This window comes from Vicugna pacos, unplaced genomic scaffold, assembly GCF_048564905.1.
Source record: "Vicugna pacos unplaced genomic scaffold, VicPac4 scaffold_104, whole genome shotgun sequence".
NCBI lineage: Eukaryota > Metazoa > Chordata > Mammalia > Artiodactyla > Camelidae > Vicugna > Vicugna pacos.
This window is the reverse complement of record NW_027328784.1, coordinates 2,421,387-2,443,742: the sequence shown is the minus strand read 5'-3', so window position 1 is coordinate 2,443,742 and position 22,356 is coordinate 2,421,387. Positions and strand designations below refer to the sequence as shown.

The 22,356-nt window shown below is 45.2% G+C and overlaps 1 protein-coding gene across 1 annotated transcript in view; it reads left to right on the top strand.

The window, feature by feature from the left end:
• Window positions 1-8,656: 8,656 nt before the first annotated feature.
• LOC140694797 (uncharacterized) overlaps window positions 8,657-22,356 on the top strand; it is a 135,311-nt gene continuing 121,611 nt past the window's right edge. The window contains exons 1-3 of the mRNA XM_072957859.1: window positions 8,657-9,016; window positions 9,491-9,935; window positions 10,270-10,376. Of these exons, the coding sequence (XP_072813960.1) occupies window positions 8,824-9,016; window positions 9,491-9,935; window positions 10,270-10,376 (745 nt within the window). The 5' untranslated portion in view covers window positions 8,657-8,823. The remainder of the gene's footprint in view (window positions 9,017-9,490; window positions 9,936-10,269; window positions 10,377-22,356) is intronic.

Here is a 22,356-nt window from a genome sequence, read left to right as displayed (position 1 = left end):
GATTCTTTGTTTACACACATTCAGTTTTTTTAATTCCTTTAAAATGATTCTGTGTTTATAATGCCTCCTAATTTCTATCATCTCTATGTTGCCAGTGGCCTGAGACATGCACCAGATTTGATGCCGGAACAGTTCCACCAAAAGAAATCCCTTTGCCGTAATATCTTTTGAGGAAAATATTATTCTTTAAGGCTCTAACAGTAAATCGTAGAAGAAAGCATGGAACATTTCTTGTAGTTAATACATGTTCATGCGAAAAGAAATGATATTTTCATTAAACAATGTTGATTTTAATAACTTTTACAAATGTGAACATTATTATTCATAATTTAAGTAACCAGATAAAACCACAGTTATTTATTATGAAGATTGAAAACTATTTACACGGTCTCTTAATTAGAAGTAGCTTTATTAGAAGACTGAAGGGTATTTAAAAGATGGAAAAATACCCATGATGACACCATCATTTTTATTAACTAAATATCAAGAACTGTGCAGGGATAAGATTTAACCCTCTGCAAACTGCCAAGTTAGCATGAGGTAGTTTGTGGATGCTGCCAGAGGACAGGACACTCCCCCAGGATCAGAGACAAAGGACTTCCTGCCAGCACAGCAGGCAGCCTGTGGTTCAAGTTCATATTGGTTCCTGAGTTCCTTTCCTATTGCTGTTGTAACAAAGGACCACAGACTCAGTGGCTTAAAGCAATACACATTCATCTTCTCACTGTTCTAGGGTGCAGTAGTGCAAAGTCAATGTCAGTGGGTAAAACCAACGAGTGGCCAAGGCTAAGTTCCACACCGAGGCTCTTGGGAGGGATTCATCATCCTACCTTTCCCAGCTTGCAGAGGTGCTCACACTCCTTGGCCCAGGGCCCTGTGTCACTGTGACCTCTGCTGCCACTTTACATCTCTGTCTCTGACTATATAGATATAGAGGAAGAGTCTTCTACATCTGGTATGGACCCTTTTCCTTACATGGACATTGTATCCCTATTTATGTGCAGATGAAAACCCCTTCCCTCCAGGGTGCGGTGGCATCAGCTCACAAGATGACCACTCTGGGCTTTAAGTGTCCTCTTTGTATTGTCATCAGGGAACTTCTCTCTCCATAGTTAGCTCTGTGTTAATTTGTTGTTATATTTTACCCAGAATTACTGAAAGTTTTACTTAAAAGGGATCCTAATTAGCTCTGTTTACCTGTTTCCAGAGCTGAAAGCTTCAGTTCTAGAGTATCAGTTTGACTTATCCTAAAAATACATTCCAGTATATTTCTCTGGTGAAAGTCTCTACCCTGTTATCTATTCTCCCATCATTTCCTTATTTTCTTGAATATATTAAAAGTATTTTATAGCCTTTATTGGTAACTCTGATGCCTACATCACCTGGGGTTTGCATCCTTTGTCTAATGCTCCTTATTCTCATGTTATCTGTCATATAGTCTGGACATGTTGCATGTCTAGAAATTCTTTATTACATGGCAGACATTGCAAATGAAAAATCCATGTTATCTTCTGTGAGAGCTTTTCTACCTTCCCGTTAGGCAGACAGTGTGAGGGACTGATCATGTCACTCCAATCAGGCGCTGAGGTGGATCAGGACTAAAGTGCCTTTTTTCTTAAAACAGCTTTGAGGTATACTTGGCAAAATAATTTTCACACGTTTAAAGTGTACAGCTTAATATGTTTTGACGTAAGAATATCCCCAAGGAAGCATGACCACACTCAAGACAGTGAACATACCCATCACCCACAAAGCTTCTCTCCTGACTTTTTTTGTCCCTCCCTCCCTCCCCGTCTCTTCCCCTGGGAACCATTGATCTGCTTTCTATCACAACATATTGGTTTGCATTTTCAAGATCCTTATATGAATGGATTCATGCAGTATCTACTCTATGTTGTCTGACTTCTTTCATTCAGTGTAATTATTTTGAGAATCATCTGTGTTGCTGTATTAATAGCTTATTTGTCTTATAGTAGAGTATTGTTTAGTGCTGAGTTTTTACTGAAGAGTTTATTGTGAGCAGTGTTTGTATAGACCATCATTTCTTTCTGCATTTACTTCTTGATGGATGCATGGGTTATTTACAACTTGTGCTATTATAAATAAAATAGCAGTGAATATTTGGTTATAAGTCTTTGTATGGACATATGCTTTTCCTTTCTAAAGCACCAGATGAGGAATGTCTGGATTATATGGTACATAGGTGTTTACCTTTTTAAAAGAATCTGTTAAAGACTTTTCCAAAATGGTTGTACTATTGTAAATTCCTCGTGGTGTGTATCAGTTCTGGTTGCTCTACTTCCTTGCCAGCACCTTGTAAGGTCAGTCTTTCTAACTGTATTCATTCTAGTATGTATGTGAACTAGTATCTCACTGTGGTTTTTAAAAGTATTTCTCTAATGACTAATGACACCTTTAATCAGCATCTTTTCATATGCTTATTATCCATCTGGATATCTTTACTGAAGTGTGTTTTCTGGCCTCATTCATTCAGGTGTTTGAATTATTATTGAATTTTGAGACCTCTTTATTCTGGATCAGATACAAAGAGAGACCTTTATCAGATATATGATCTGCAAATAGCTTCTGTCTATGGCTTGTCTTTTCATTTGCTTAGCAGTGTTTAGAAGAGCATTGAAGAGTCTTCATGTTCATAAAGTTCACTCTATCAGTTTCTTTTTAAAATAGATGATACTTTTGGTGTCATAGCAAAGAAAAATTTGCCAAACCCAAGGCCATAAAGCTTAAGCCTATGCTTGTTCTCCTAGCTGTTTTATAGTTTTAGATTTCCTATTAAGATCTATGATCCATTTTGAGGTAAATTTTGTATATTTTGTGAGGTGTGAATCAAAGTTCATTTTTTTTTTTTGCGTATCACTATCTAATTGTTCCAGCACTACATGCTGAAAAGATCCTTTCTCCACAGCATCCTTTTTGAGAATCAATTGTCTGTATAAGTCTTGGTTTAGTTCTGAACATTCTATTGTGTTCCATTATTCTATTTTCCTGTTTTACACCAACACCATAATTTCTGATTACTGTAGCTTTATAAAAAAAAAGTTTGAAAATCAGATAGTGCAAGTCTTCCAACATTGTTTTTCTTGTTCAAAGTTGTTTTGGATTTTTGGGATCCTTTGAATTTTTATATGAATTATAGAATAAGTTTTTAAATTCCTTACATCCTGTTCTGCCAAAATTCCACCCATGTCTTTGGCCGTCTCCAGAGCCACATTTTCTGAAGAAGTCTCTCTAGATCCCAGGTGAAAGGAATTTCTCTTTCGTCTGTGCTCAAATCACATTTGATATTATTTGATTACATTTAATCATATTTGCCTGTATGTACTTGTCTGATCTTTCCAGCCATTTAGTAAATCTCAAAAGATTAGGAATCTTGACTTGGTTCCCTCTGTGTGCTGAGAAACTAGTTCTATGCTTTGCAGGAGTGAGCCCTGCAGTAAGAGGTATCTGCAGCACACATCTAGCTCATTGCTTGAATATTGTCAAGGAATTCTGCAGATTTAGAATTGTTTATTGATTGTTGTCTCCAAGACGGCTCAGTCTTTTTTATTTCTATTGCTACTGCTGCAGTTTCAAAGAACAATGGGCTAGTTATTTTGCAAATATCAAATCATACTCTAATTGTGTTGTCACGCAAATTATGTGCTGCTGTGTCTTAACAACCTGCTTAGTGTTCACAGGCTCCTTCACTCATGGAAAATTTGGGAGAATGTCATATCCTTAGAGATAGCAATGCTGTCTTTGGCGACCTGAGCAGCAGTATCTGAATTCACTCCTGCTATTTTTCCAGTGTCCCCTCTAGACCTCCTCCAGCCCTCCATGGGGGGCCCTGCAGTTCTGCCCTAGAAAAGCCTGTTGCTTCTCAGGAAGACTTCCCTATGAAACATAATCATGTCCTTCTTGTGGGGAAATTCAGTCCAGAGACCTGAAAGCAGGGGAAAATGTTCAGCCTGCTCTTGGTAGAACCTAAATTCTTCCATACTTGTTAGAAGCAATTTCAATGAGGAAACTGTTTTGGCATCTAACAAATCAGCATAAATGACTGATGAGGAAGATCAGCTTCCCCATCCCACTCAGTCGTCATGTTGATGTGACACACACATTGGCAAACATTTTCCCCTGTGAGCAACGTAAAGTTCAAGACGTTATGAATGGCTTTTTATTTTTATTTCTTAGTCTTTCCACATTCACTGTGTCTCGTGAGATTATATGAATCCTGCTTATTTTCAGCCCAGCACTAAACTTTTTAAAAGGATCACGTGTTTAAAAGGCTAGTGGACAATTTTTTAGAAGACAGAAATCCTTAGATTTTGGTCCCAGAGTTGAATCTTGGTTAGTGGTGAATGAAAATTCCCGTTAAAATTTTAAATTCAGTGATATAAAGTCTTAAAAATAGTTAAATATTAGTCAATTTCATTAAACACTATAAGAGTTATTTACCTTTAAGCCTGTTTCTGGGGCAATTTTGCAATGATTCCCTCCCTTTATCGATTCCCTCTTTATCAGAATCCTTGAGAGGCCCCTGTCATCATTGTCAGTATCATCATTATCATCATGGAACTGATTCTTCTGGAAGATTCTAGGAAAATAAAGAGATGGACGGGATTATGTGTAGGTCAGTGTGTGCATGTACAATAAGAACAGCTGTCAGGCATTAGATGCAAGATACCCATTTCATTTAGGGGAGAATGTGGTCATGAAATCCTGATGTGGTGAATGAAGGAAGCGGTGGGAACAGGATAGTCAATGCAAAGGAGGAGGAAGTGAGTGAGTTGGAGAGCATAGATCCTTGGTTAGTTGATCAGCACATTGGTAAGAATGAGGGGAGTGTGATGGCAGAATCATGTCCCTCCCCGGCCACAGGGTAGCCACCTGTGACATGTTACTGTACATGGCAAAAGGGATGACAGATATTTTAGGATTAAAAATCTTAGAGGATTTCTGTCTCCTAAATTGTCTATTAGTTAGCCTTTAAACCCATGATACATTATTATAGATTAGTGCAGGGGCACAAATAAAATGGATTCATATAATCTCACCAGACAAACTGAATGTAGAAAGGATAAGGAAGAAAAACAAAAAGTCACTTATAAGTGCCTTGAACCATAAATTGCTCATGAGGAAATGTTACACAAGGTGAATGTCACAGCCACATACATACTGCCTGAGTGGGATGGGACAAGGGGATCCTGAGATGAGACAATAGGGTGAGTAGTCTGGATTGTCCAGGTGGGCTGAATGTAATCACAGGGGTCCTTAAAATGGAGGATATTTACCAGCTGAGTTTAAAATTAGAGGGAGGTGTAGCGATGGAGCAATGTTCAGAAAGGCTGCTGACCATGAAAATGGAGGAAGTTGAGGGGCACAAGCTAAGGAAGGTGGGTGACCACTGTAAACTGGAAAAAAAAAAGGAAACATTCTCTTCTAGACCCTCTAGAAGGAAGGAACCCTGCTGGTATCTTGAATTTATCCCAATGAGAACTGTGTTGGATCTCTGACATCCACAGCCATAAGCTGATAAGTCTGTGCTGGTTTAAGCTATTAAGCTTAATGGAATTTGTTACAGTGGTAATAGGAAAATAACATAGTGAGCGGTAGTGTAAGGGATTAAAGGTCTAGGATGGGGTGTGGAGAGAATTCTGACATTTACACCTAAAAAACAACCAGGTGAAGTGGGAAGGTGTTTTAAGGAAGTCCTACCTGGCAGGGCTGTCAAGCAGACTGGAGTGAGCGAATCCTTGGAGTTAGAGGAATCAATTAAACCTCTACAAGGAAAATAAGAAATAAAATGTAGCAGGGCTTCAGTGTTAGTAGATGTAGGAATGGAAATGGGCAGAGAGATATAAACATTATTTTGAAATTAGCTACAGGTTTGATGACTGCATGTTTGGGAGAGTTAGCCGATGTGTGGACTGAATGCATCCCCTCAAAATCCATATGTCGAAACCTCATCTCCCAGGTTGATGATATAAGGATGCGGGGCCTTTGGGAGGTGATTAGTAGGATAAAATGAGGTCATGAGAGTATTGCCCTCATGAATGGTATTAGTGTTCTTATACAGGGCCCCAAAGTGCTTGCTTCTCTCTCCTCTCTGGGCCATGAAGATAGTGGGAAGACAGCCATCTTCGAGCTGGCAATCCTCTCCCAGATACATTGACCTTGAAAGCCTCAGCCTCCAAACCATAAGGAATATGCTGGTTGTTTAAGCCACCCGACACACGGTAATTTGTTACAGAATCCCAGACTGACGAAGACAGTGGAGAATGCCACTGCGTTTGGCACTGATTGCCTGGAGAATGCTGAAACCCAGGGAAGTGGGCAGCACAGACGTTTACTCATTTAATCCTGCCAACACTGTAGGGGATAGAGTCTACATTTTCCTCGCTATTTAAAAGGTAAGGAAAAAGAGGCACAAATAATAACAATGACAATGACAACAACAACAACAACAGCAACAATAATTTGTCCAAGATTCACACAGAACTCCCTGGAGGGAGAGTGAGAATTAATACTTATGCAGGCTGGCCCCAGAGCCCCTGCTCATAACTACTAAGTCAGATCACCTTGCTTATTTAGATCAGTTTTTTTTCAACTGTGATATGAGTGTACTGTGTCCAGTAACTTATAATTTCAAAATACCTCACTGTAAGGGAAACATTAGTTGCAGGCATTACAACCCACAGAAAGCTAGACATACAAAAATAACTTGTTAGGGCAAGATAACCAATAATGTTTTTAAATATTATACCTGCTGACCCTTTGCAATAAAGTGTTTATTTATAATTCTGTCTGGCTACAGAATAACATCATAATCCTGCATGTGGCTGGTGGCTCCCGTGTTGGACAGCACGGGTCTAGAGAATTTAAATGACTTGCCCAGCCTTGCCCAGGAAGCTCGTGGTGGGATCAGAGCTATAGTCTGGGACTGTTCCTTCCTATCCAACAATTCCCTCATGGAAGTTTAGAAGCTTCTCCTTTGGTGCCCAGCTGTCTATCCGTACTTATGACATCTTGTCAGGTGCCCCGGCCTGCTCCTGAACATCAGTCAGAACCCACTTCTGCTCTTTTTTGGCCAGGTAATACCTTCTAGCAACTTCCATTGCCTTCTTGGCATCAGTTTTTACATGGAAGGGTAGTGGCTAGAGAAGGAAATGTGTCCACATGACAGGTTTTTCATAAATATAGTAGGAGTGGTCAAGAGAAGAAAACCTTAGGAATACGAGTGGAAGCAGGTCATTTAATATACCAAATGCGTACTTTCAATGTATGTTTGTGTTTCCGAGTCCACGCTTGTTCTACTCGTGCATTATAGGCCAACACATCAGGAGACAAGGATTTGGGGCAAGAAATAGCGGCTTTAATTTGTAAAGCCAGCGGAAAAGATGGTAGACCAATGTCCTGGAGAACCATCATCCCAAGTCAGAATTCAGGCTCTTCTTATATTAAAAAGGGGAAGCGGGAATGCTTGGTTGTTGCAAACTTGGTGTATGAATTCTTTGTTGTTAGAATCCTTTGTTCTTGCAGCTCTTCACCTGGGTCAGATCCGTGTAAACCTCCAACAAGCAAATGTTATTTTCTATTCTGTATCTTGTTATCTTTATACGAATGGAAAAGTGATAATATCCTTCAAAGTCAGAGCCTTGAGAATAGGGTCTCCTGTATATTTCAGGATCTAGGCAACATTGTTTCACAAAAGGTGCAGAAACAGCAAGACTAAGCCTAGGAAACAGGGCACATGTTTAAAGTCAAAGGAACAGATCTAATATGGAGTCAGATTTGTTCTTTCCTATTTCAGTAGTGCCATGGAGAAGGCACTGTGGGCAGCTTTCTGTAGGGTCCTGGAGGCTTTCTCTCTCAGCCTCTGTGCGCCTCTATTGAAAACCCGTCATCGCTATCTGGCCTGCTGGAAAACCAGTCCGCCTGTTTTGCCCTGAAGTTGTGTTCTGTTTATAACTCATCTCTACTCCTTGGAAAACAACTCAATAAAAACTCAGTTGGTTTCCCACCAGCCCTGAGCAGGGGTGAGGGATAGCATGTTATTATTTTATTAAAAAAATATATAAAAGAGTTTTAAAACAGCACTGGGCACATAGGAGAGAGACAATCAATGCTTCCTGGCTTAAATCGAAAATGATGACTCAGTGAGTCTATGGCTGCTGTATTTGCTGAGCTAGTTACTCCTTTGCTCCATTACACATTTATTTTAACTGAAAAAGAAATATATGCATATGGTTAAAAAAATTCAAACAGAGCAAAAAATACTCAAGTGAAAGAAGTTTTCCCTCATCCTCTGTTCTTACATGCCTCCCTGGAGATGCCAATGTTTACAATCCTTTGTGTGCTTTTCCAGATATGCTATGCAAGTTCCCACCAATGTATGTAAATTCCTTTAAAGTTTTACTTATTTTTAACTTTAAGGGATTTAAATCCTCAAGTGGCTTCTGCCACAGTAATAGAAAAGAAGAAATCTGACTCCATATTAGATCTGTTCCTTTGACTTTAACCCTGTGCTCTGTCTCCTAGGCTTCTTCTTGCTTGTAAAACAATGTTGCCTAGAGCCTAAAATATACAGGAGAGCCTATTCTGAAGGCTCTGACCTTTAAGGGTATTTAACACTTTTCCAATCATATAAAGATAACACGTTGCAGAATAGAAAATAACGTTTGTTTTGTTGGAGGTTTACAGGGATCTGACCCAGGGAGATAGCTGCAAGAACAAAGGATTCTAACAAGAAGGAATTCCTACACCAAGAAGTTTGCAAAAACCAAGCACATAGGAAAGCAGCCTGAATTGTGACTTGGGGAGATGGTTTTCCAGGACATTAGTTTGCCATCTAGGTCTACAGAAACTTGCTATTCCATGCCCCAACACTTGGTCTCCCAACTTACTGGCCTGTCCTGCACTGAGGAGAATGAATTTGGACTCAATAACACTTCTACCTACCTAGCAAGTTGGACACTGGGACTGAGGGCAGCTCTCCCACACACAGGGGCCTACGGTGAGCCCTTGATTATTCCCCGAGGTTGGGGTGTGGTTTACCCAGGAGGGATGGGGACTCTACACCAACACTCAGGCAGTCTGCTCCTTCTGGGGCTCTGACATTTTACCTCCCGCTCCCTGCCAGCCCAACATTTGGGACAGTGGAGCTAAGGCAGAGATCGTGCCTGCCTGTTTCCCAGCGTGTAAGAGGGGAATATGTACTCTTCCCAAGGTAGTTCTGAGAAACAACACCTGCGGGTGCTTGGTTCCCTGAGCAACAGTAAACCTAGCTCCTTGTGGGGGCAACGGGTATGATACCCGTAGGGTTTCTGCAGAGACCTTAGCTGGAGGGCTGGGCCAGGGACGTAAAATATGAGCTGTGGGCAATGACGGGTAAGAGAAGGGTGTATAGGCAGGACTGCTGCCTCCTTCGGGGTGCCACAAGAGGTAAAACGCTTTCTCCCCATCTCTGTTACTCCCCTCCCAATTCCAGATAACTGCCTTCCCTCTGCTCCTCCTGTCCATGTGTCTCCCTCCACTTTTCCCCGCCTCCCCTCCTCCTCCCCTATTCTCCCTCCCTCGGTTCCCCTTCTCTCTCAGGACCCAGAGCGGATCGCTGGCCCTCCTGCGCATGCGCAGTTGCTGCCAGCTGGACCGCGGGTTGGAAGCTCCAGCTCCGAGCCGGGGATCGGCCCCAATGGCTTCTCAGCTCTGTCGCCCTGTAGGCCTTTGGCTACTGCCTGGGGCCGGGGCCTCTGGCTGTGGAAGTGCAAGGTGAGGGGATATCGGGAAAGGGGTGAGGCGGCTGCGGGAGGGCGGTCGGCGTGTCACAGCCCCCCAGGGCGCCAGTCAGCGTGTGTTCAGCTGGATTGCTCGGGCCAGACCCCTCTGCCCGCGCCACCTGCCCCGGCGCACCGGCCACAGCTGCCCAGGGCCAGGTGTGCCCCTGCCGCCTCTTGACCCAGCCGGGCTCCCCTCAGTCCGCGGCTGGCATCCGCTTCCCCTCTCCCGCCGGCGAGTCCTCCCCTCCCGGTCTTCCTCTCCTTGGCCGCCGACCCGTCCCCACCACTGGGCGGGCTGTGTCCCGGGCGGGCGGGGTCTGCACACCCGGACGGGGCGGGCGGCTTGGGCTGGGGCTGGGGCTGGCCTCCGAGCGGGGCTGCAGCCCGCGTCCCCCACCCCGCTCTCCCTGCCCCGCGACCCCGGGGCTGCCTTCCTCTCCCTTTCCCGATCCCTGAGGTCCAGATTAGCGGCGTGGGCGCTGCTCCCCAGGCTGAGAGCCCGCGGCTGTAACTCCCAGATTCTCCTGGTGGAGTCGGGAAAAGGGAGCGGCAGTGCTGAGGGAGCTTCTGTCTCCTTGATCAGGATTTCTGCCCCAGGTAAGTACCTTGAACACTTTCAGGTGTTATGATGGCGGTGCTTGTTGATGTCACATGTTTTTATACTGAGAGGGATTACAGTGGTGAAAGCAGGGCTTGGTTCAGTTAAAAATGAGCTGAAGGCATGAGGCTGTCTCATCCTCCATCATTCACTCTCCCAGGGTGAAACGTGAGACCGTCGATCTTAAAAAGATACTTATAGTCCCTAACTAGTCCAGCCCAGCTACTGTGTGTTAACAGGAACAGCACAACCTGAGGCGTTGGAGACCCAGGGACATTGCACTCCTAAAGAGCTCCTGGCAAAATCTGGTTTGTTTTGGTTTTTTTTGTTTGTTTGTTTTAATTAAATTGTGGGACAGACTAGTAGTATAGAGGGAAAAATAATTGGCAAGAAGGATTTTTTCATATAACAGCTTTATTGTGATATTGTTCACACACCATGAAGTCCACCCACTTGAATGTTACAATTCAGCAGCTTTTAGCATATTCACATTTGTGCAACCATTATTATTCCAGAACGTTTTCATCACATCAGAAAGACCAGTTGAAATGCATGACCTATCCACCCCTTCCCAGTGGTGGTTCTAAAGAAGTTTCTTGGCTGTTCCTGACCATAAATTAACTTGTTACATTCCATGAAATATCTGGGAGGAATTCTAATCAGAATTGCAATGAGTCTGTCTATCAAAGCAGGAAGAATTAATGTCTTTATGGCATAAACTTCTTCTACACATGAATATATCTGGGACCCTATCTTTTCATCTGTCCAGAGCCAGGCCTATGGGAAATCTTGGGTTTGTGAATGATGAGATTCAATACATCATTAGATGCAACTGTAGCCTTTCACTGAAGAGAAAAGTAACCTCGTAGAAGCCAAGTGATTCTCTGATGGTTAGAATGAGTGACCGCCAGTGCTGGAGTATTCGAGTGGACTTGGTGCTTGCAGAGTTCTCCACCACCTACAGCTAAGGGGATTACCGTGTTCTTTTACTTTTTTTTTTATGGCGTTGCTTTTATTTTTACTTATTATATAAAATTATTTTTTATTGAAGTGTTGTAAATTTACCATGTTAGCTTCAGATGTACAGCAGAGATTCAGTTATAAGCTTATGCATATGTATATAAATGTTTTTCAGATTGTTTTTAGTACAACTCATTACAAGAAATTGAAAATAGTACCCTGTGCTATATAGTAGGTCCTTGTCATTTATTTTATATTTATTAATGTGTATCTGTTAATCCTCCCTTTCCTGCCTGCTAACAACAGTTGGCTTTCTATGTCCATGAGTCTATTTCTAGCAGCACCGTTTTTGCTAGCAATATATGCTGGTTGGCTCTTTTCTGTTTCAGTAGTTCCATCTTATGTGTGGGCGTTTTTCTTCTGGTGGGCCTGTGTGTGGTTTGCACACGTGATAATAGAGATCTGTATTTGGGAGAACTCCAGGCCTCGTGTAGTCCCTCGTATGGAGCGCCCACTGAACTGATGCTTGAACTTGGAAAAAAACAGTAAATGTTGGAATTTCCACTATGGTTGAGACTTCCAGGTTTCTATAACCTCTTTAGCCCACCTAAATTTTGGCTGCACCCAATACTGGATAATTTGGTGGAACTTCATGGTATGGTGGTGTAGAGACAGGGCCTTGTATGCTTCTTCTCTTTCCTTTTTCTAACAATCATTTTCCTGGGCCTTCCAGGTACTCCCCCAGAAGGGCCCAGGGCTGGCTTGGTGTTGCACTGAGGCAATATTTGTTAATAAGTCCCTTTCCTCATCTCTTCTGAGCCTCCATTTCCTTCTCTACACAATGAGGGCTTAGACTAGATAAGTGCTTTTCAGTTTCTTTTAAAGCCATGTTTCCTTTGAGAAACAGAAAATTCAAATCTCTCCTCCCATCACAACCCTTTAGATTTTGACACGTCCTCCAAGGAGTCACATAGCTCTTTGTGGTAAATTGATGTGATTGTGATTCCACATGGCACAGAAAAGACTCTTCAGAGATTTATTGCAGGGAGAGGGCAGGAAAGGGGCAGTATGTCACACTTTCTTGTGTGAGCACTGGAGCAAAGGCTTGGGTTTAAATACAGTGTCTGATGTGGCATCTCTCTAATCTTGCACAATGTGATAAACCTCTATCCCTAGTTTCTTAATGTGTCAAGTTGGGGTGGTAATGTTTTAAGGCTTTTGTGAAACATTATACACATAAGCCATTTGTGTCTCGGTAGATACAAGACCTGCTAGAGAGTCGGAATTTCTTTAAAAATACATATATATTGTCCACATCACTCTGTCTGTGTGTATTTTGAAGTTCCTGGAGGGTGAGGGTTGAGTGTAATGTCCATCGTGGGACAGGTGGCCCATGGGTCTGTGTGCCTCAGATTGCCCCCTCCTCCCCAGTCCTCTTCCTCTCAGTCCAGGATGAAGTTCCCTAGTAGATTTACACACAGGTCTTGTGGAAATGGCTTTTCATTTTATTGTTTCACCAAGGAGGGTTGCCATCATGATCTCTGTGGTCAGGTTTTGGTGACCTGAAGGCTATGCAATTGGGGATTTCTATTTTATAAAAAGAAAAAAAATTACAAATACAAAATTAGACCTAGGTTGGTGGCAGGGGCTTTTGAAAGTGGGGACCATTAGCTTTTTTAGCTTCAGGTGCAGTGGCCTCTGGCCACGAGGACACATCCTCATGCTCTGAATTTGGAGGGACCAGTGGGTTCAGTGGGAATATTTACTGAGTGCATCTCATGGGCTGCGCATTCTCTTATTTGTACTGTGTGTTCCTTATTTGAGATGGTGAGCTGATTTAAACTCAATAGCCTCTTTAAAATAATAGACTTTTTATTTTTAGATGTAATGTAGATTCCCATGTAGTTGTAAGAGATAATATGGAGAGGGCCTATGGACTCTTTGCCCAATTTTCTTTAATAGTTCCATCTTGCAAAGTTGGGGTACTATTCATTCGTGACTCACTAACCCTTTTAGGTTTGTGTTATTGCCCTCATTTCTATTTATGAATAAACTGGTGTTGAGAGAAGCACACAGGTCTGCCCAGGTCACCCACGTGGTTAGTGAAGATTTGGGTGGAACGTGGGCATGGCATTTCCAAGCAGTACCATTATGATGGTCTGTGGCAGGGAGCAGCATTCACTTTGCTTGTTTATTCATTCATTCAACAAACATTTATTGATTAAACTCTGTGGGTCAGATGCTTTCATAGGGTTATCTGATTCTTCAGCAGTATGGAGAATCAGGTAATGTTTTCTTTTTCTTTTTTTTTTTAATATGAGAAAAATATCTCTGAGAGGTTATAATCTCCCCAAAGGAAAAATAGCTCATAAATGAGGGATAGTACATTTGTACAGTTCCTTCTTCTTATGCAGGTGGTACCCTAGGCATTTTACATTTGCAAACTTCCATAATCCAGATATATTCTTGTAAGGCAAGAAGTTTTTTTTTTAATTGAAGTATAGTCAAGTTTACAATGTTGTGTCAATTGCAAGGTGGTTTTTTTTGAATTTTGAATGGAGAAAATATTTTTTGAGGGGGTTAATTAAGTTTATTTATTTGTTTCATTTTTCTAAAATGAGGTACTGAGGATTGAGCCTAGGTCCTTGAACATGCTAAGCACGTGCTCTACCACTGAATTGTACCCTCCTCCCCAAAGCAAGTTTTCTTACCCATTATTCTGCACCTTAGGAGTTCAAATAAATTGGCGTTGAAATCCAGATATTTTGATCCTACTATGGTTCTTTGCATTATATCCTGCTGAGGGGTGGGGAAGCAGTTCCTTTATTCATTCATTTATTCAGCAGTTTTGAGCACCGACTTTGCATCAGGGCCTGCCTAGGTGCTTGGAAACAGAAAACAAGAAATGATCCTTTTCTGCAGGGGATGGAAGCCTAGACCAAAAGCTGGGTAATGTGATCTGAGCTTCAGTAGCCATGTGCAGATGCTGAGGACAAAATTATCCCCGATTTGCTTGGACTTCCCTTGCCTTCTGGCTGGTGCACATCAGGTCGCCGCATCCCAGTGAGGCCCGCAGCCCACAGCACAGTATGTACATCGATTTACCCTCCCTTCTCGGCAGGGCCTGCAACATGAACACCCCTGACTACGTGCAGTGCGCTGAGGACCACCAGACTCTCCCGATTGTGGTCCAACCTGTGGGGATCATCTTAGAGAATTTCTTTTGCATCTATAATGGAATCTCCTTGGTGAGCCAGATCAGACCGTGCGGCTCCCAGTGGGCACTCTGTATCTACTATAGGTATCTCTATGCGCCCGAGAATGGATGGAGTGACTTCCAGACCCACCGCAATGTCATGGGCCTTGTCACCATTACTGACTGCCTCTTGGCCAAGACCTTCTAGAAGCTCCACGCACAGAGGAGCTGTATGGCACCACGCTCTACGACTCTCAGCTCTTTGTCTTTATGCTGTATGGGGAGGTGGCCGAGCAGCCGCACACCGACGTGGCCTTCAATCTACGAGGACTGCGGGTGGTGGAGAAGAGGATCGAAGACTTCACTGAGTCACTCTTCATCTTGCCCAAGTCCAAGTGGCTGGATGGGGACCCCGAAAATTCTGGGGAGAAGACCCCCCTCCTCTACATCCTATTTGAGAAGGAGGACTTCGTGGGACTGGACACAGACAGCAGGCAAGTCAACCTGAAGGCCGGGCCACCCTGGCTGTGTGACAGATTGCTTCCTTACATCCAGAATGGGATCATCAAGGAGGAGGGCTTTCTTGTAGCCAAGGCGGGAAGGAGGTGTAGCCCGCCGGTTTTCAGACGTTTAAAACTAAATCCGCCTTTGTTTCAGAGAGATCCTTTTAGGGTTAGTGTGGACACTTACTCCCCCTTTTCAGCCAGGACACTTGGGGGGACCCCTGGAGTTGCTGTCCAATAGAGTAGCCACAGCTACTGATGTTAGTAGTGCTGGGGAGGAGGCCGGTCTGAGCTGAGATGTGCTGTAGGTCAAATGCACATCAGACGCTGAAACTTGTCTAGTAAAAAGAATATAAAATATCTTGTTACTTTCTATATTGATTACACGTCAAAATGATAGTATTTTACATACAGTAGAATAAGTAAGGTCTGTTCTTAAAATCAGTTACTTGGTTTTTTTTGTTGTTGTTACATTTTAAACGTGGCAACTGAGAAACATTATTTACATGACTCTCATTTCATTCCTGTTGGACAGCCTGTCCTGGGACAGTTTCATCCCTTTGCTTATAAATGAGACTCTGAATCCCGAGACGCAGAACGAGGTGCTGGTTGAGCTCAGGGTGGAGCCGATGTCTCCTGCCTCCCAGGCCCAGCACCAGCACGGCTCAGGCCCTCTCCCCTGCCTGACAGCCACCATGCCAAGTTAGGGCATCAGAAACACTGCCAGGGGCTTCCGAATTAGCTCCTTACGCAGGGAAAGGCATGTCACGGTGTATGGGACACAGCAGGGAAAAATTCGTCCTCACTTTGTCCCTGTGATTAGGTCAAAGACCCCACTCTGCCTTGGAAGTGCAGATGATCTCTTCTGGGCTGCCTAACCTCTCACCCTCTACTATGTTTCCCTGTATATCTTTCAAGCTGTCCCTCGGGCAGTAGAGGGTGAGAAGTCTTTGCCGAGAGGTGGTCCCCCTTTACTGGGGAGAGTGAGGTGAGCTGTGTCCCCCCGGCCTACGGCCTCGGGCCTTGAGTCTGGAGAGCGCTCATGGCGGTCCCACAGGTGACGGTCGGAGGACATGGTATGTGCTGCCGGGCCCGCTGTGCAGGAGGGGCTCTGTGATTCTCTGTGATTCTAAGGTCAGATTCTACTTTCTTGTTGTTGGTAAGATGGAGGAGAAGATGCCAGAGAATTGATAAAAAGAAAATCCACACCAGTCCTGTGAATGACAGACACAGGGGATCCGTGTCCCACCTGCGTGTGGTGCCTGGCGGGCTCTGGAATAATTTTCACTTCCTCCCCGGACATTCCTCTATGGCTTAAGGAAGGGGAGAGGCATGTCGTGGCCATGATCTGTACTTGTCCTCACAGGGCCCTGTGATCTACATGCCCACACTACACTTCTGCTCCTTGGAGATGAGGTGTCAGGTTTAGGAAACTGGGCACTGCTGAGGGCATAGCTGCCAGAACCGTGCTACACCAAGGCTGGCTCCGTTCACCTCACCTGTCACCTCCTGTTGAGTCCTAAGGCGTCATTCAAGGTAGGTGCATCGGTGCAATGAAAGCAGGGACCTCCTTCACCCCCTGGACAGACTGGTGGGTGATCAGTGGAAGCCTGGAGCCCTGCCCCAGCCCCACGCCAGTGCCTCCTATTTTGTCATAGGAGGCACTGGTGACATTTTTGCTCAGCAACTGCTTGGCTCTGATTCTGCAGAGCCAACAGAGAATGCCAGCTTGTTTTTGCCTTTTGAAGTCTGCCCTTGGGATTTGGCGGAGTAGCTGGATGTGTGCTTAGCCCATAGTGGTTGACACTGTCACCATTGTTTACCCAGAACCTCGTGTACCAGGCATGGCTGCCGGCATCAAAATACAGCAGCACATTAAACCTCCCTCCTGGTGGGTCTGTCTGTTCTGGTACCATAAGGGCTCAGCCAGCATCTGAACGTCAGTGAGATAACGTGGCCAGTGAGCTCGGGTCAAGCACGTTCTCCTCCAGTGACTTTTACTCCATTGTTGCTTTTACTATTACACAGTCATTAATTTTTTAAACAATGCTTTGGTTCAGGAGCAGAACCTAATTCTCCCCTGTTCCTCTTGGTGGGAGTGAGTAAAGTTGTCCAGCTTGAAATGCGACCACATTTTGTAGCTCAAAAGCTGTCTACACGCATCTAGGTGAAGTTTTGGTTTGGGGCGCTGACCACGTTGGGGTCCCCCGGCAGCATCGCTCCCCTCAGGCCCCTGCCTTCCCTGGATCAGGATGTGAGGGTGGGTCTCACCGTCCCTGCGTCCCTGTCCTCATCACACTGACGTAATTTCTTGTAAATGCTGTCAAAGTCATTTTTGTTCTCGTGTGTTTCTAATTTTGGCTGTTCCTCTATTCCTTTTTCTATTTTCCTTTTTCCCTTATACCACCCCGTGAGCATGTTGTTGGGTCTGAAAATGTGGGCTGTGCACACCCTGCATTGGAATAGCCAGATCGCCCTCTGTGCCGTCTCCATCGCTATAAAAAGCAAAAACTTAACAGTTGCCATGATTCGTATATTATCCTAGTCATCTTATTTTCTACTTTTTTGGAATTTTTGCTATGTTAGCACATCACCCACTGGAGTTTGATATCTGTTAAAGTCCTTGCTTTGAGGAACCTGTTAGTTCGTCCTTATATTTGGTAACAAATGCTCTCTTACTAATTTTGTTTATTTGTTTTGAAGAAGTGAGATGCGAATTGATTTAGGCGGCTGCTGAGGGATTTTTTTCATGGAGTATTTAAACTTGGAAAGTCAAATTCTGCAGCACCTTGCTTGATTCTGGCTTTTACACAAACGTGCTCGGCACGAGGTTCCTGGCTGTTGCTGTGTGACGTGCGTGACGGCGCTTCCTGGCCGGCGGTCACTGGTGAGGAAGTGGCCGGCTCGGGGGTGAGCAGCTGCAGGGGACGCTGTTGGAGGAAGCAGTCACCGGTTTTTTGTTTTTTGGTTTTTTTTTTGCATTCACCTTCCCAGTGCCATTTACTTTACTTTGCATTCATAGAGGGGCAGGAGCGGGCCTAAAACCATGCCACTCTTTTGTTCCCTTTATGAGGCTGGTTTTTCTAAGTATCAGGAAAACATTGCCTTGTCCTAAGTAACTGGTTCACTTGGATCTGGTGGACACAGGGACCGCTAAAGGGGACCGTAGCTTCCTCTCTGCTTCAGCCAGTGGGCATTCAGAGCCAGGTCTGTGGTTTGCCTCAGCAGCCGTGCAGGCCTCCCTGCACCGGCCTTTACTTTTACCCCTTTTTGGCAGTAAATAGCTGACTCTGTGTCTGTTGCAGCTGATGTCCACCACTGACGGCCGTGTGGTTAATTTGCGGTAGTGAGTCTCCAACACCCCTGTCAGCCGTGAAGGGACCTTGCATTCTCACCCCGACCCTGGTTCATCTCACCCAGGGAAAGGGCTTGGCCACCACCGTCATGCTGGACATGAGGCCTTGTTTCTCCTTTCATGCTCTGGTCCAAATGTGGACACTTCATCCTTCACTGACTTGGTCTCGCTTGAGACAGTCCAGACTTTCTGAAAGAGTCCATCACATTCTGGGGGGGAACAGAACAGAAGTAAGAGTCGCAAGTAGGAGTCTAGGCTGTCTGGGTTGGCAAATGCAGGCTGGGATCTGTGATGGCCGGTCTGTGCCCTGGAAACTGGCCTTTCCCGTGGCTCCCGAGAGAAAAGGGGTCGGAGCGAGAACAGACTTGCCTGGGTTCCTACCATCCTCATCTGCTCACTGACAGGAGTGTCAGCTAACTAGGAGCTCCCCCAGACCTCGGGCCCTTCAAACCTCAGATCACGGGAGATCCTTGAGTCCTTTTTCTGGTCCTTCTTTGTGAGAATCCAGTGCCTTCTGAGGTGACTGGCAGCAGGAGATGCCTCCCCCTCCAGGGAACTCCCTTCGGAGGACTGTGACTCAGTGCACCTTGCTGTGAGCTTGTGGGTTTCCATCGTGCTCCCTGCAGAACCAGACTTGAGACTGGCTTAGCGACAGAAATAACAAGACTGATTCCAGGGCAGGGCCAGGTGGAGGGAACAGTGGAAATTGAATGTGACCTCAAACACCTAGGTGGGTGCTGGGGCTGTTACTAAAATGGGGAGCCTGGGAGGTACCTGCCAGGAATCGAAGTCTAGAGTAAATGGTGGACATAAGGCCTTTTTTTTTGACATATGGCATTTTTAAGATGCCATTTGTCATCCAAGTTAGGACTTCCAAGAGGCACTCGTGTCTATGAGCCTGGGGCTCAGGTGAAGGAGCCGGACTAGAGATACACATTGGGATTCGTCATTCTTAGCTGGTGTTCACAGCCGTGCAAGTGGATCAGCTCATCTCAAGAGGTGCAGACTGTGTCTGAGGGGGGGCAGGGCTGTGCCTGGTTTGGAGGAAAGCCCGGACCATGCAGCTTTGGTGTGTCAGACAGCGGCGTTTGTGATTTTCAGAGCAATGGCATTTATCCTTAAGGTTCTGGGGGGTGGGCAGGGCCACACAGGAAGAAATCTGAAGAGAGGGTTTTGGCCACGTGTGCGCGTCTTGGGACGATCCAGAAGCTGCAGGGTCCAGAAGGGGAAACTCCTCAGAAGCTGGAGTCGGAGTGGGGAGTTGGGAGAATGTAGTCACACTCTCCTGTGATGAAGGGAGGGAGGCCTAGGGAGTCCGCACCCTAGCGGACTCTCTTTCCCACGAACAAAAGGCAATCAGACAGAAGATTTGAGGTAAGAAAGGATGGGCGTTGGGAGAGGAGCCAACCTGGAGAACGGTGGTTGAACAATTCTTGAATAGTCTCCCTGAAACATAGAGTTAAAAAAACCCAGACTCTTAAGAATATTGATAGTGACTGGGGAGGAGGCAGTTGTTTTTCTGACCTCCTAAGGGTAAGGTATGTATCCGGGGATATACAGAAGAATCGGGCAGTCTGTTCCTGGGGCTTCACCCTTACCAGGGGGAACAGTGCAAGTTTAAAGGGGGAGAAGGGCAGCGGAGGGAAACTAGCCAGGCCCCGTGTCACGTACCAGTCGGCCGCCCTACTTGCGTGTTGCATTCACATCCATGCCTCCCAAGTGGGCGGTGGCAGCCCCGTTTTGAAGATTGGGAAGCCTCCTCAGAGGTTTAAGGAATTGGTTCATTTAGCAGCTAGTAAATGCTGTAGCAGGATTCCAGCAGGGCCTTGTCAGACTTCAAGGGCATGTTCTCTCTACTAATTCCGGTTGTACCTGAAATGGTGAAGTGAGTCAGTTTCGGAGCCTTTCAGAGAAAGTACGCTTTAAGTGCCTCAGGACTGTTGCACAAAGCTCAGTGTTCTTTCATGGTTCAGAACCACCGCAGTGCTTTTTGCCCCACAGATGTAAGGTCTTACTCCTTTGACGATGGCGTGGTTGTAAATGACATACAGGTGCAAAACCACACTTAGCAGCTTCTGAAGGGAAACTCTCCTGTTCTCCCTTGATCGGCTTTCTTCCACGGGATGTAACTGTGCTGCAGCTAAGGCCTGAGCTTTCCGTATGGAGTGAGGGTTTGATATCCAAATTTAGCATAAAACAGTCAGATGGAGAAAATCGAAGATGACAATATATTTTGGGGTTTCATTAGACAAGACATACTATCTGTTAATGGCTCATAAAGCTAATGAAATTGAGTACAGAACATTACATTTCTTACTTTCTACTGAGAGCTGTCTTCCAACATAAGGTTCTCTGCTTTGGAACTTCAGCTCAGCCACGAGGGCGCCTGTCATTGTGTTGGTGTGATTGCATTTACACAGTGCATGTAATCTGGGCTTCCTTAGCCCCAAACACTCCAGTGCAGAATCATAGGCTGTAGCCATCACTTAGTTATACAAATACTTCTAAAACTATATGATACCAAAAAAAATAAATAAATAAAAATAAAGAGAGAGAGGGAGATTGCCTTTATCAAAGTTCCTTTGGATTTTAACTGCAAAGTGTTGTTGAGCAGCTCTGGTTTCCTTTGGATATGAATATATACATTTCTTTGCATGTAACTTGGATTTCAGGCTTGAACACCAAGCTCTTGTTTTCCATGAGCCACAAAAATCATAGCCAAATGACACACGTATGAAACAGTTTATTCTTTTTATCTGAGACAGAATCCTTGAATTTGGGACTTGAGCTGCGACTTTCCTGTTTGCTCTTCCCACCCCTCTTGTCACCTCACTCCTTTTTCCCACGTGGCCTCCAAGAGGTCATGGTCTCATAAGAGCAGGTGGACAAATACCAGTTGGTCGCCAAGCAGTGCTGCTGTAGATGGAGCCCAGCCAAGAGCTAAAGGACATCATCAGGGAGGACTTCCTGGAAGAAATTGGCTCTACATTCAGTTCTGGGGACAGAGTAAGAGTCAGCCAGGGGAAGGAATCAAGAGGGTGACTCAGGTGGCAGGAGCAGCCCGGGTAGAGGCCTGGAGGCTTGTGGGGTGGGGACTCGGGGAGACTGCCCTGTGTGGTCCAGGGTGGTGGGTGACCCTGCTTTGAAGGACACTGGAGAGGGCCTAGGGGTGGAGGGCTTTGGAGGAGCTTGGTTTTTACTAGAACTGACACAGAAGAGGCAGTGAAGGGTGTCAGCAGGAAGTGACCCTTAGGAGAGCAGCTCTGCCTGTCCTTTTGAGTCCCACCCCTTCATTCTTTTATTCACAAAACACGCAATTCTGAGTGTCTAGGGGAGAGGGGGTGGACCCACAGTAGTAAGCAAAATGTACTTGCTTCTTGAGAGCTTAGCAGTGTCAGAAGTTGACTTAGATTAAAATGTTTTATTAACACAGCAGGGCACCTAATCCAAAGTGCGGAGGTTGGAGGGAAGGAAGACTTCCTTGACAAACAGTTAAAATGAGCCTGGAGGCTAGTGGGAAGTAGCAGCAGGTCACGGGGCCCCTGAGGTCACTGGGGACCTGGTACTGAGGTGAGGATGGACAAGCAGGGTCGGGGGTGGGGCTAGAACTCTACCAGGGAGCCTCTGATGGGTTTGAAGTGGGGGAGATGTAATCAAATTTGTGCTTTGGGAAGGCTGCCTTGGCTGTGTGTGTGTGTGTGTGTGTGTGTGTAGCGGGGAAGAGGGGGAGGGTGTCACCAACTGGGAGGGTCATTAGAAGACCATTCACAGGCTCGGAGGCCACCAGTGGGAGAGGGGCGTCGGGACTGCTTGGGGACCGCAGGGGCAGAGTGGATGCCGGGTTTCCTTGTGTGGAGGGCTTGTTAGCGGGGTCGCTCTAGCGACACCTTGTGGCTGGAAGTAAACAGATGGAGGCCGCCAGGTGGACTTACCTCTTCTCTCCTTCCCTGCCTTGTGTGATGATC